The 14,317-nt window shown below is 35.8% G+C and overlaps 1 protein-coding gene across 2 annotated transcripts; it reads left to right on the plus strand.

Moving 5' to 3' along the window:
• Positions 1–7,633: 7,633 nt before the first annotated feature.
• LOC130799574 (tRNA (guanine-N(7)-)-methyltransferase) lies at positions 7,634–14,317 on the plus strand. Of its 2 annotated transcripts, none has more exons than XM_057662712.1 (2): positions 7,634–7,848; positions 13,258–14,317. In XM_057662712.1, the coding sequence occupies exon 2, from the start codon at positions 13,311–13,313 to the stop codon at positions 14,067–14,069; it is 759 nt and encodes a 252-aa protein (XP_057518695.1). In that variant the 5' UTR covers positions 7,634–7,848; positions 13,258–13,310; the 3' UTR covers positions 14,070–14,317. The 2 variants fall into 2 exon arrangements, with proteins under 2 accessions (XP_057518695.1, XP_057518694.1); XM_057662711.1 differs by having other exon boundaries at positions 13,261–14,317.

The following is a 14,317-nucleotide window of genomic DNA, read 5'->3' on the forward strand; positions in this document are numbered from 1 at the left end:
CATGAACAAAATAAAAATCCGATAGCCTTTTCCTCACGAGCTTGCTCCCTTAACTTCACCAGTTTATGGTATAACGAGAGTTTCATATCCAAAGCACCCAAAAAATTGTTGCAACTCACCTTTCTGAATGACCTATAAATTCAACTTAGTGAAGTCTGGATTCCACTCCTCAACCCCACTTAAAACAACCAAGGTATGACCAGATTCCAGCTTAAAGCATCAGCAACCAAATTAGCTTGCCCCTCATGATAATCAAACTCTAGATCGTAATTGGTCATCCACACTAACAACTACGTTGTGGAATATTCAGAATACTTAAGGTGTAAAGATACTTCAGACTCCGATGGCCCGTGTAGATTCTGCACCTGACTCTATACAGATACTACTATCATATCTTGAGAGCGAAAACAATAGCAGCCAACTCCAAATCCTGAGTAGGATAGTTAACCTCGTGCGTCTTCAATTGGCGTGAAGCATAAGCGATCACCTTACGATCTTGCATAAACACACATCCCAAACCCTTATTTGACGCATCAATATTAATCGTATATCGAACTTGGGGTCAGACAAAGTAAGAATAGGGGCCATAGTTAACCTTTCCTTCAATTTCACAAAGGCCTGTTCACACTCGTCAAACCCCTCAAACTTTTTCTCCTTCTTCATAAGAGAAGTCATAGGTCGAGGAATACGTGAGAAGACAAACTAACGATAGTACCCAGCCAAGCCCATGAAACTTCTTATTTTGGTGACATTTTTTGGCGGTGACCAACTGTGCACTGCTTCTACCTTTGTCGGATTTACTGAAACACCTTCTTTAGAAATGAAATGCCCCCAAAACGACACTTTCTCCAACCGAAATTCACACTTCGACAACTTAGCATATAACTTGTGTTTTCAAAACATTTGTAGGACTAAACGTAGATGTTCCTCATGATCAACATAATCCTTGGAATAAACCAACATGTCATTAATGAAGACCACCACAAACTTATCCAAGTAAGCACTAAACACTTGATTCATCAATCACATAAAAGTGGCTGGAAAATTTGTTAACCCCAAAGGCATCACAGTGAGCTTGAAGTGCCCATATCGTGTCCTAAAAGCCGTTCTATAGATGTTCCCCTCCACGATTGTTATGGTAACCCGACCTCAAATTAGTCTTCAAAAGGATCCCAGCTCCCCTTAACTGGTCAAACAAATTGCCTATTCGGGGCAACATGTATTTGTATAACCAAGCTACCGTCCTTCTTCCTCACAACAACGCTCCTGGAGAAACACTTGGTTAGATATAACCCCTGTCCAAAAGTTCTTCAAATTGAGACTTTAGTTCTTTCATCTCCTTTGGAGTCATACGATATGGAACCTTAGAAATTGGTCCCGTGCCTGGCACCAAGTCGATCGTGAAACTGATTTCCCATTGACGTGGCATATTTGGAATCTTTTCAGAGAACACGTCCACGAATTGACCCATAACAACAATATCAATAGGTTCTAGCTCCTTCTTCTCCTCCTAGTTGATATGACACAATTACAAGGAATGCTCTTGCCTTACAACCTTCCTTAACTCCAAAGTTGACACTAGGTTCAATCCACACCCCTTGAGGCACTTCGTATATCTCAAATCCTCCCCGAACGGTCCTCTCAACAATATTCTCTACTCCCTAGGAAAAACTACTTTTCTAATTTTCAAGGGTACGTCTTTATATAACCTGTCAAATTAAATGATGTTTAACCGAGGAACAGCAGGTTGACTCATTACTTCCTTCCTTTTCTCCCTTGGCACTGTTTTCTCCCTTTCTTTCTCTAGACTGAGGACATTTCCCACAAGGGCGATCCTCTTATAGATCTTTTCAAGGGTATCATATATGTCACTTTCGATATGATTGTGTATCTCGTATGACAAACCTAGCTCAAATCGTTGCATCTTCTTGTACTCCGTCGGCACATTTTGTGGACAATACTTTAGGTACTCCATGAATTTGGGGTAATATTAATCTACTATTGAACTCCTAATGTTGAAACGAGGAAACTCATTGGACTTATCCTTGTGAACGTGAGGTGGGTAAAAATTTTCTCATATGGCATACTTAAAACTCTTCTCATACAAGAAGTCTTTCACTCCCTTCTAACAAATCTTCCTTGTTATTAGCCCAGTAATAGTCTGCATCCTTAGTAAGGTCAAGAGCAGCTTGACTCACCTTCAACACCTCAAATTCCCTAAACTAGTATTCCAATTCTAGGGTTCTTCCTTCCTATTGAAGGTCGCAGGTTTATTATAGCTAATATAATCCTTTTACTCATATGGATTGTCTTTATCAGGCACATACTTGACATAAAGATTCTAATTAAAGATGAGATTTTTTTAATATATATATTCATGGTATAAACAAAGCATAACATATCATAACTAATAATGTAACTGATAAAAAGAACATAAATATGTCAATTGCAAATCTGTCATAACCTATAATATACCAAATTAACAACATCTTCCAACAGATGTGACATGCAGATCACTCAAGCGACGGAAGTACCTGATTCTTACTAACAAATGAAATATACAAGGTGATTAAAAATATTATTCCTAATTCTTATTGAAGAAATGTCCATGTAGGCCTAAAAAAGTTTATCAAGTTCTCTAAGCTCATTATGAAACTAATGATTCTTCGTTTCTATTAAAGCTTGTTGACTTAATATGTGGTTCTCTAGCATCAATTAAGGCTTTCACCAAACTCCTTAAGTTGTGATTATACCAAGTTCTAGTCATCCTTCTCCTTAACACGACGGGTAACATAACCACAGTACAAATCAAGAGAAACATAAGTGGTTCTACTTAGGTCTACAACGCGTGAAAATAAGGATAAACTTTTATGACACAAGGAACTGATTACACTTTGTCATAGGTGTATATGTTTGTTACAAGGCCTAGAACTTAGAACGTTTAATATGCAAAGAAGTCAAAGATATGGGCACATATACAATAGTTAAATATCTTATTCTATAACAAGTTTAAGACTTTAATTTCTAACATAACGCATACAAGATTAAAAGTAAAATCGAGCAACTACAACCTCTAGGGTTACATTATTAAAAAGGGTTACATTATTAAATAAATAGCAAAACATCTATTGATTGGTAACCATAGTATCATTGTACTCTCAGTAATTAATTAGCAGGAAGAAATTCTTCATCGATACCCAAGTCATCCCCAGAATCCCTACTAAACTCTGACATGAAATCCTTCACTAATTCCTGCAGTATTACTCAACATCTCTGGAGGTCCGTTAAGTCCGTCCTCGCCCTCAGAATTAGCTAAGACTATGGGTCCAGGCATTATAGCTAGGTTTATACATCTCAATGTCACTCTCAATTTCTGAGACCCATTCCTAGAACCTCTCAGTCTGCTATTTATGGGCACAAGATCTTATTCCTCTTCCATCCCTTCTTCCTCAAGAGAGAAATTTGGTTCTAAGTCAACGGGTTTAATTGGATTATCTAATAGGGCTCAGGTACAAATTCCTACCCCAAGGGTTCTTGAGCTAGATCGGGTTCCTCAGGTACTATTTGTTCTTCCGCCTCCAAATATTCCTTAATATCTTTGTCGGTTAGGGGTACCTCATGATTAATGGCTCCTTAGTGATTGGCCTACTCCACTAGGCTCCCCGGTCATATTTTAGCCCACCACTTACTTGATGAAATTAAGACGCTCAAACTTATCCACTATAGGTTCGATCCTCTTCATTCATTCTCTAAATTCAAAAAACCTCTCATCATCTCTTACCCTTCATAGGTATAGGTTAGAAACCTCCCTCAAAAAAGATATCGGGTTAAAGTTCGATCCCTCTCTCTCCTCATCCAGTGTACGGGGTCAACAGGTGCTTTTTCGTTGTTCATTCTCCCTGATTTATAATTAAACGATACTTTACAATTACATATAAAACTCTAATAGGGTTATTGGCCCACCACACAAAGCATACTACACAAAACCACGTTGAATAATTCCTACTTCAGTAAATTATCCCCCAACTCTTTACCAAGGTCAATATTATTTCTTTATCAGTTTAAGAACGTTGGCTTTGATACCAATTGTAATAGTTCAAGTTAAAGCGAACCAGATATTCACATGTAAATATGGATTCTAGGTCACCTGTCGGACATTTAAGTTAAACATTTTCTAGGACCGACGATGATCGGGACTTTACGTCCTTCAATAGTAATACCGCAAGTGCACGGCGTGGCGTAGTACGTCGGTAAGTACGGTTCGAATTCACAAGGAGTGGGGGTTAAGTTAATAGTTTCTCGATCGATTAGTGTGTTCGAAAACGTTTAATATGATGTTTGGAGATAGAAATAATTAAAACAAGAAATTAAAAGTACTTAATGAAAGTAAAGCATAAAAGTAAATAAGGATACAATGAACTAAAATTAAAGATAAAATGATCAATAAGCTAAGAGGCATAGGCTAGGCTTTCTCACCAAAGTAGTGTTTACTAAACGTTAACTTAAGGTCATGGATATTTTGTTATTGGGAAGAACGTATCATAAGTACTAATGTTCTCTCTCGAGCAACAAAAGCTTCCTAAACATACTCAACTACCTATTCTCATGGAGCTAAGCATAATTTAAGACATGAAGCACACATTCAACATTTCCAATCAAAGCATCTACCTATTCTCATAGAGATGTCTTAACTTTTAAGCATAGATTATCGTTAAAAATCGACTTTCGCCCTCAATTCAACGACACTACAACATGATAGCGAAATCCATCTTAAACTATAAATAACACAACCAAGCCAAAGGTAAAGAAAGCAATTCAAACTACATACATGGTGATGATGCCTAGCCTAAGCCAAAACAAACTACTCACTCATACTCATATTGAAATTGTAGATTGCAAACAAGCCAAGAATTATAGATGAATAAATTAAGCTAGAGTATCCTAAAGAGATGAGTGCAATATAAGTTGAAGAACTACAAGCATGAATATATGAAACTAAAGACAAACAATCAAAGATAACTAAGTGATATGAATCGAAAACAATATAAGTAAGGATATAAGTTACTCTTTTAAGTTCAATCTAAGGATGAACAAGATGATTTGATGACTCAAAGAAATACCTTCCAAAAGCTTCAATAATAGTACATCAATGGTTGAAGAATTCCAAGTTTCAAAAAATTACAATAAATGATGTAGTTAAGATTGTATTTGGAAAGTGAAAAACTTAATTGAATTGAAAGGGAAATTATGCTAACACTAATTCTTAATTGAAATGAAAGCAAAGCTATGAAGAATACATAGAAATTACTCAAAATGAAAATGTGAAACTGAGATGATAGCTCCCTCTTCCTCTTCTCTATTTATAGGCTTCAAAAACAAGTGGGGGGGGGGGGGGGGGGGGGGGGGGTGGTGGTTTCATGATTGCTCCACCACCCCTAGGTTGTAGGAGGGGGGGTGCCACCCCTAGTGGATAGGGTAGGGTGGTTAGCAGTCTTGGCAGCAGCAATTAGTAGCAACAAATGTAATTGGACCTCGAATGATGCTTAAAAAGATCGCACATACTGTTGCCATCCATTTCGCTCGACTTGAGCGATTCCCGCTCGACCAGTCGAGCTATTATCAGGTCCAACATCAGAAACTTCAAAAATTGGACAGAATGTGAAATTTAGCTCTGCTCGACCTAAGCCATCTTGCTCGACAAGTCGAGCGGATGTACTGTACACCTGGATTGAATCCTGCTGATGATTAGAAGCTCTGGAAGTTTAAATGCACTTTGCTCGACCCGAGCCAACTTTGCTTGACCGATAGAGACTTCATACGATGCATCATATTGGTTACACAAAAGCAATGAGCTCATCATAGCATGCAAAGGCTCTAATAATTTAGATGCATATTTGACTTTTCAAATCTCAACTCATGTCGTTGCATGTCCAGTTCGGGTCACCAAAGTAATATCAAAGCTTTGAAGGAATACACATGCGAGAGCTAATCCTAAGGCAACCTTCGACCTAAGACATAGCCCGTCCTGCTCGGGTTGTCAAAGGTAAAGTATGCTTACCCCATGGTGACCATAATGATCCAAAACTATCATAGGAACGATAATAATAATTCTAACCCTATAATGGCACCAAATCTAATTTATACCTACCCAATTAGGGTAACAACACATTCATCCTCAAGTTGTATGTTAAACTCCTTTCAAATTATTTGAGGTGCCGAAGCCTTCAGTGATATACAACATCACATCATAGAATGAATACAACATTACTTTATATAATCAATTACAAAAGTATGGTCTAAACATATACCTTAGTAGCACGTAGATCAACACAAGCACTTCACGAATGAAATTTCAACCTATTATGAACCGAGGTCCTAAACACAAACACACATACAAAAATCATCTATTAGCACGTGTTTAAACATTCAATCTACTTTATACCAACAAGACATCACTAAACTTCATAATCTTAAATGATTAAATCATAAATCTCAATATTTTCTATCTTCTAAAAACAACCAGTAACTTTATTGGCCTTTTTCGACAGTGTAGAAAATTCAAATAGAAAATCCAACTTCACCAATGCGTCCGGAAGTCATCAATTACGTTGAGTACCAAATTTCATAATTTGTAGCGCCTATTTACTATTTTTAATTAATTTTGGCGTTTTAACGACATTTAACGCAATTCAAAAGCAAAACGACAAACAAAAGGCACTAAAACCCCGAGGTTCAAGGCGCGACTTTCGAGGCAGAAATATCTATGTCTAAATTACTTTTTCATTTTATTTAAATGATTGAATCTCTTTAATCCCGATTCATACTTCAATGACTTTTAATCACAATACTTAATATCAAATTGTACTTTTTTTTAAAGAATTATGAATTCATGAAAAACTATATCAAATTAAACATAAACATAATCCCTTCTAACAAATTGAAAGGTGAGTTAAATGTGATGTTATTAAGTTACGAAGGTATTGAAATGTCTTAAACATATGGTGTAATAATGGTAATTAAACATGATAAATGTACTTAGTGAGGGAGCTTAGAAGTCCAATGGCTCGAACGAGTAGGCTTGTTAGTGAGCATTAGATGCTGAAATTTGAACGTTTGCTTCGGTCACTCAGAGGTGTTATGATTTTAATGCTTGTAACTTATGTAATACATTAAGTATTTAATCTTTATAAATAGAGAGCTTATATACTCATTGTAATCATCCACGAAATATCCCTAAGCCTAAACACATAGCCTACACACTTCCGATAAAGAGTACGTTGGGTGAACCCCATAAAAACTTGTGTTTTCTATTTGCATTTTAATACCTTCAAACATTAACAATTTCATTAAAAATATAATTTATTCATAAAGGTACTTCAAACATTTATTGTTGGTGATCTTAGAGCATTATTACTGGTGATCTAATTCAAGGTCACATGACCAAATTATAAGGAAAATAATAATAATGGTGATCTAATATTAGGTTGATTAGGGAAAAGATTGGGTAAAATGGTCTTGGGGTGACCGTTCACCTTTTTTTCAAAAATTTTCGCCACGTGTCGCATTCTGATTGGGCGTTGAAAATTAACAGCCTGCGAAAAAATACCCGTTTTTTTGCTTTTAATCTTAGAATCTAATCTATCACTCCTTTCATATATTTTCTTCTACTCTGAGACATAGCCTGTCTTTCCAGGGTTTTAAAACAAAACATAATAGGAGTATGGAGTATCAAAATCAGCCTATCGCAAAACGGCTGCTTGTCTGCTTCCTCTCCAATACTCTTCTCCTTTTTTAATCCGACCGACCAGGCGATCGTTTAGCAGCCACTACCACTTCCACAGATCAACGGTAAGCATCTTTATCTACATTTTTCGTTGCTTCATTTTCGTTTATACTGCTTTTGGTAGCTGTCCATTTTCGAAGCTTACAGTAATTTAATGTCCACTTTTTGGTCTCTTGCTATACCATTATAAGTATCCTACGCTTCAGGATTTCACCTATTTTCATTCATTTCTCTTTCTCTCTTTAGAACTTTCAATCAAACATAGGTATTTGTCGAACTTTAGCCACTGACAGGCCTACCGTCAGGCGTTAACCTTCCGCAACCACCAAACCATGTATATAATTTTTTTTTCTTTTTCTTTCTTTTCGTAAAAGTTTTCAATTTGTGCAATTGTTATAGATTTCTCATTTCTTTGAATGTTAATTGTTAAATTTTGTTTGTTTATTCATGATTGATGATTATTCAATAGCACAAACCACATTTGTTAACCAATTTAGGGTTTTTGGCTTGATTGGTGGTAAATTTATAAATTTAGGGTTTCATTATTAGAGTTTCAATTGATTAGTAATATAATTCTACAATTTATTTTGGTAATTTATTTGAATTTCTTCTAATAAGAGTTAAGTTAATTCAACAATTTGTATGAATTAGTATCTTTGTTGGTTTGTTTCAAATATATTTGTTGGTTGGAATACCAAACTCTGCAGCATTATTAGAAGTTGGAAAGTTTGGAAACATTAATTTACAAGAATTTCCTGTCTTTACAATGCTAATTACAATACAAATTTGGTGAGTCATGAGATGTTTTGCTCCATTGATGTTGCTTATTTTGTGTAGCTGATCAATTAGAGCTAGGAACCAGAAAGATGCAAGAATCAAAATGTGTCCTTTAGTTTTGAGATGCTTAAAACTTTATTAGATTGTGGTTTTGTGTAAGTTCCATCAAACATTACTTCCATTTGTAAAGCTTCATCAATTGTTTCTTATCGAGGTTGAATGTTGTGCTTCATAAAAGTATACCTTTAGGATTGCGCCTCTTTTGAGCAGATTAATATAAATAAAGTGATTGTACATAACCCATGTTTTCCTTGTTAATATTAGTTATTTTAAAAGTAATTTGTTTCTCAATTTTTCTAGATGGATTGTGTTGAATGGGTTTGGGTAATGGGAGGCCTAAAATTAGTTTGGCTTTTAGGCATCTTTTCCATTTTATTTTTGTGTTTCACCCTAGGATGATTGTTGTGAATGGGCTATGATGATAGGGAAGAACAAACAAGAACAGGAAAACACAAAGAACACCCAAAGTAGAGCACAACAACAATGGACCAAAAACACAAGATATATGAGGTATCTAAGGATACCTTCCCCTCAAACAAAGATTACTTTCATTAATATACTCAACAATACATTAATAACAACCCACACAAGCTTTAAGAACAACCTCTCAAAGCAAAGACCTCACCTTTAATGGTGGTCTCTCACAAACAACCTAATACAAAGATGAAGGAACTCTAATGGTGTAAACCCTAGTTGCCTCTCTTGTATGAATCTCTCATCTGATTTCCCAAGCCTATTTAAGTCTTTATATAGCCCACAATATCATAAGGAAACCCTAGGACTAAACCTTAAAGCCCACAAACGTACTCGCAACAAAACAGAAGCATGCGCTGAAGTGGCACTGGGAACCACTCAACCCTAGCAGCCTTGCTCGACCAGTCGAGCGAGCATACAGAACATACTGACTTTCTTCAGATGAACTGCTCGACCGAGCCAGAATTGCTTGACCAATCGAGCGGCTGGGTCAAGGGGCTGCTGGCTTGTTTTGAGCATGTTCCTTGATCATGCAACATTCTCCTCGACCCTTGCCTCGATCAAGAAACTCCATCCCTTGCACAAACCTACTCAAATCATCATCATTGATCACTTTATCAAGTGATCCAAACTTCGATCCTCCATAACCCATGACACTCATCTTTACTCTCAAAAGTGCAAGATAAGGTATGGGCAACCAAGTGATCAAACCCATCACCAACCCCATGGGAGTTGGCTCTTGACTCAACAATGATGTTGTTTCATAGCGAGAAAGTTATGCATTTCCATGACCTTTTAGGCATTTGATTGATTAGTTGGAATCTTGTAATTATTTTTTCGCTGAAGAATTTAATTGAAGCAATGATTGTAAGATTCTTTTGAATCCTCGAGACCCAACATTTCCAAATTCTATTTTTTTTTTTTTTTTGCATTCTTCGTGCTATCAAAGCATGATTTATGAATTATTTTTAATGACAATCGATTGACTATTTAGTGTGTCATTTTTTACTTTTGTTTGAGGTGTGTTTTATAAGGAATTCAGTAGCTCACTGAACTTGACTCCAATTCATTTTTAGATAAATCTCCTTTTTTTTTTCTTTTTTTTTTTTTAATTTGAGGTGTTAAAATCGAATCTCTATCACAAGGGTTGAAAAGGAAAACCTTCAACTACTAGTGAAATTCATGATTCTCAGTGGTGAGCTTTCAAGTGTACATAGATTGCTGATTTGTGGACAAGTTATGTGTCATTTTGTTAGTGATTTGAGTATCTTAGAGAAGCTGCATTTTTGTTGACCAACTTTTCGACCACCATTTGTATGAAGTCTCCGAATCCTGAATATACTTAAATAGGTTGCTTCAATATGTTGAACTTTTTTGTTTCGTACTTTGGTTCCTTGTAATCAAGAGTAATTGGAAACAATCTAGAAAATGAAATACGAGTCAAGAAAGAGAATTTGATTCATTTGTTTTGGTCATCATCTATTTAGGTGTTTAGTTACTAAAAGAACATAATGCCTCTCTTTGTCATCATACTTTCATCTTTGTTTTCCTATGATTCTAAGAATCTCATTTGAACTACTATATCGTTCTTATCTTCTTTCCTTAGTCCCATCCTTCCTCCATTTTCCACAGTTGTGTATGTACACCCCTCCAATTAAGACCATTGTCGTCAACTTTGACTATCAACAAAGCTATGTTGGTTGAATCCGAATGGTCTTGTAGAGATTAATTTTTACAATGGACAAGTTGCTTTTGGAGCCTATGGTTATCCTTTACTCTCTCTCTCCCCTAAAAATGTTTATCCTTCTATCTAACTCACTAAACTGACTTCCCACTCTCACTGTGCTACAACAGCTTTTCTTGTTCCCAGTCCGAATTAGATTGTTAGATAATGTCACACTATGGGACAGAATGTCCAAAATCCATTAATGTCTTACAATTATATGTTTTAGATCAACTTCACATTGAGTTCCTACTTCCTAATACCATCCTAAATTTCAATTGCATTTTAAAGTTCCATTTTTATTGTTAGTTAATTTTTTTAATGAATATATATATATATATATATATATATATATATATACATATATATATATATATATATATATATATATATATATAGGGAGAAGTTCAGGTGAAAACCATCCATATATGAGAACCGTGAAAACCATAAAAAGGTGTTACTTTTTATATAAAAAGGTGTTACTTTTTTCAGAAAAACGTGTTACTTTGGATTTGTATTATTTTTCCAGACAGTTACAGTTTTTTGGTAAAAACTGCCAGATTTTTTAAAAAATAAAAGTAACAGTTTTTTAGTGAAAGTAGCACATTTTCTGTAAAAAGGTAACACATTTTTTGGTTCTCACGGTTCGCACAGAACCTTGGTTTTCACCTGAACGCGACCCTATATATATATATATATATATATATATATATATATATATATATATATATATTTGAGGAAAATTTAATGTGAATTTTACAACATTTTAACTTTTTCCTTACAATAGTATTTACTTTTGATTAATCATTATACCAACTTTGAGGGGTTTTACCTAAAAATATACAAAGTTACCTGTATGCTCTTATAGATGTGATTTGAGCAAATAAAAAAAAAAAAAAAGAAGAAAACTCAAATACAATACAAAAATCCAATTAGACCCTTTATGACCTGACCCCTCCCCCCACCGTGACTCACTCAGCCCCCTCCCCCCTCCACAGGCCCGCCCAACCTCCAAACCACTTATCGCCCACTTACGGGAGCTCATTTTCCCTTGAAAACTGCAAATCCCAAAAAACCACCACCCCTTGAAAGCATGTGAAGAAGAAAATAACTTGGGTATTTTTCGTATCCTCATTATAATTGTTCATTCATATTGGAAAAGCAAGGTCGCATCGCATTGTATCGGCCGTGTTGTAAAGGTTTTTCAAAACAAGAATTGATATTTCCGTGTTAAAAAATCACATTTTGGGTCGTAGCAAGAGATATTTGAGGCTTTCCACCAACATTTAGGTGGTATTTTTGCAACCGTTGCCACATTTTTGCACTATAATAGGTATATGCTAAAGTAGTATTTTAGTGCACTGATGATGAATTTTTCAAGCTTGTTGCTATTATACTATGAATGTTTTTAAGCTTTTTAGCGAGAAAGTGCGCCTTGGCTACAAATAGCTCACGCCTTCACCTTTTGCTTTGCGCCTAGGCTCTAAGGACCTTTTGCGCCTCGGTGCAACTCACACTTTTTAAAACTAAGGTTGTAGTTTTATTACCTTGATTCAAGAATGTGTGTTTGAATATTAAAGTTTTCCCTGCTTATGGATGGTGGTTGTGGTTTCCAATGCTGTCAGTTGGTTTTGTTTAATGATACCATGAGCTGAATGTTTTGAGTGTCAAGTCTGGTGCTTTTGTGTGCTTATTGTTAATTTTTTTGTTTGTAAGTATGCTTATGATGGCAATCAGCATATTCTATAATAACCAGGGACTTCTATCACTTTTATGGATCGAGAGGAGAGGGTATTGCCTCATTGAAATGGGGAAATAGATGGATGCTTAGTAAATTTGTTACTTCAGGATCCAATTTTTTTGCCAAAATGAGTTCAAACATTCAGAAGAGTTGTGTACTTTTGGTGATGGACGAAGTATATTGGCTTGACCATTTAAGTATATATTAGAAAATTGGATAGATCCTGTTTCATGACAAAGCTATAGGAAAACTTCTGTGGCCTTTTGGGTGGTCTTTATTCAAAGATTCAACTGGATGTTTAGCTATTTTCTTTGCAAACAAACAGAAACATTTTGATGATGAAAAATGTCATTTGAGATTTTAGAAGTCCTTATCAAGTTGAGAATTTGTGTATTGCGTTATGTGTCACATAGTATTTGTATGTATGGCATATCCTTCAGGACATCTAGAAAATGCTTGCTACCATAGTAAAATATATTTGCTTGTGAAGCTGCTTCACAAGGATATTGGCAATAGGTTAACCTTCTCCTACTTATAGACTTAAGCTATTTCCTTTTTTGTCTATATATAACTGCATTTTGCTACATAATTTGAAACTTTTGTTTCACTTTCCCATGTTTTTGCTACTTTTTGTAATTTTTATGGATGGTCGACTTATGTCCCTTTTAACTCGGTTTTGTTTTTGGGTGTAACTTTTAGTAGATCTCTGAAAGCATCAGATTTGCATTAGTCAACCATCCTGTTAAAGAAGCATGTTAGAGAGCAAGGAAAACCCAACTTTGAACAAGTCAACTGGTTTGCCTCGGAAGCGCTTCTATCGAGCTCGAGCCCACAGTAATCCATTAAGTGATTCTCACTTCCCTGTTCCACTTTCACCTCATCATGTTGATTATTCCCTTCATTATCCCCAAATTTTTACTTCACCTGACCGATCCGGAGATGCAAGAAAGATCGAGTTTGCTGACATAGGATGTGGTTTTGGAGGGCTTCTCATTAGCCTTGCAACTTTGTTTCCTGAAAAGTTAATGATTGGTATGGAGATAAGAGATAAAGTGACAGAATATGTAAAGGAACGGATTTTGGGCTTAAGAACAACAAATCCTGGTCAATACCAGAATATCTCTGTGGTACGGACTAACTCCATGAAGTATATTCCAAACTATTTTGAGAAGGGTCAACTATCAAAGATGTTTTTCTTGTTTCCCGATCCACACTTCAAAGAGAAGAATCATCGTCGTAGAGTTATCAGTCCATTCTTGCTAGATGAATATGCTTATGTTCTTCGAGAAGGCGGAATTATCTACACTATCACTGATGTTGAAGAGCTGGGGGTGTGGATGAAGACATGTCTTGAGAATCATCCCATGTTTGAGACTATTCCAAACGAAGAACTTGAAGCCGATCCAGTTGTTAAGCTATTAGAATCTGCAACTGAGGAAGGGCAGAAAGTCGCTAGGAATGGGGGGCAGACCTTCCGAGCAGTGTTTAGACGGATTGCTTTGTCCTTTTAGTATGCAACTTCAAATGCTTTCTTTAGTTTTTTTACAGAATATAGAGGTCCTAACTTTGATAGTGCTTTCCCGAGGAATGATCCATTTCTGATACATTGTTACTGACAAGCTTTTATCTAGATTTGTCTAGGTTTATGTAGAGGACTTCATATTGTTGAGATTAAGATTTTGACATTTGCCGTTGTAGGAATGATCCGATTTTGATATATGAAATCTGCAGTCTGCGAATATGCAATGTTTCTGTTGTT

The sequence above is a fragment of the Amaranthus tricolor genome, chromosome 14, assembly GCF_026212465.1.
Source record: "Amaranthus tricolor cultivar Red isolate AtriRed21 chromosome 14, ASM2621246v1, whole genome shotgun sequence".
In the NCBI taxonomy this organism is placed as follows: Eukaryota; Viridiplantae; Streptophyta; class Magnoliopsida; order Caryophyllales; family Amaranthaceae; genus Amaranthus; species Amaranthus tricolor.

Coding starts and splice junctions, on each gene's coding strand:
- LOC130799574 (XM_057662712.1), top strand. CDS start 13,311: ATGTTAGAGAGCAAGGAAAACCCAACTTTGAACAAGTCAACTGGTTTG.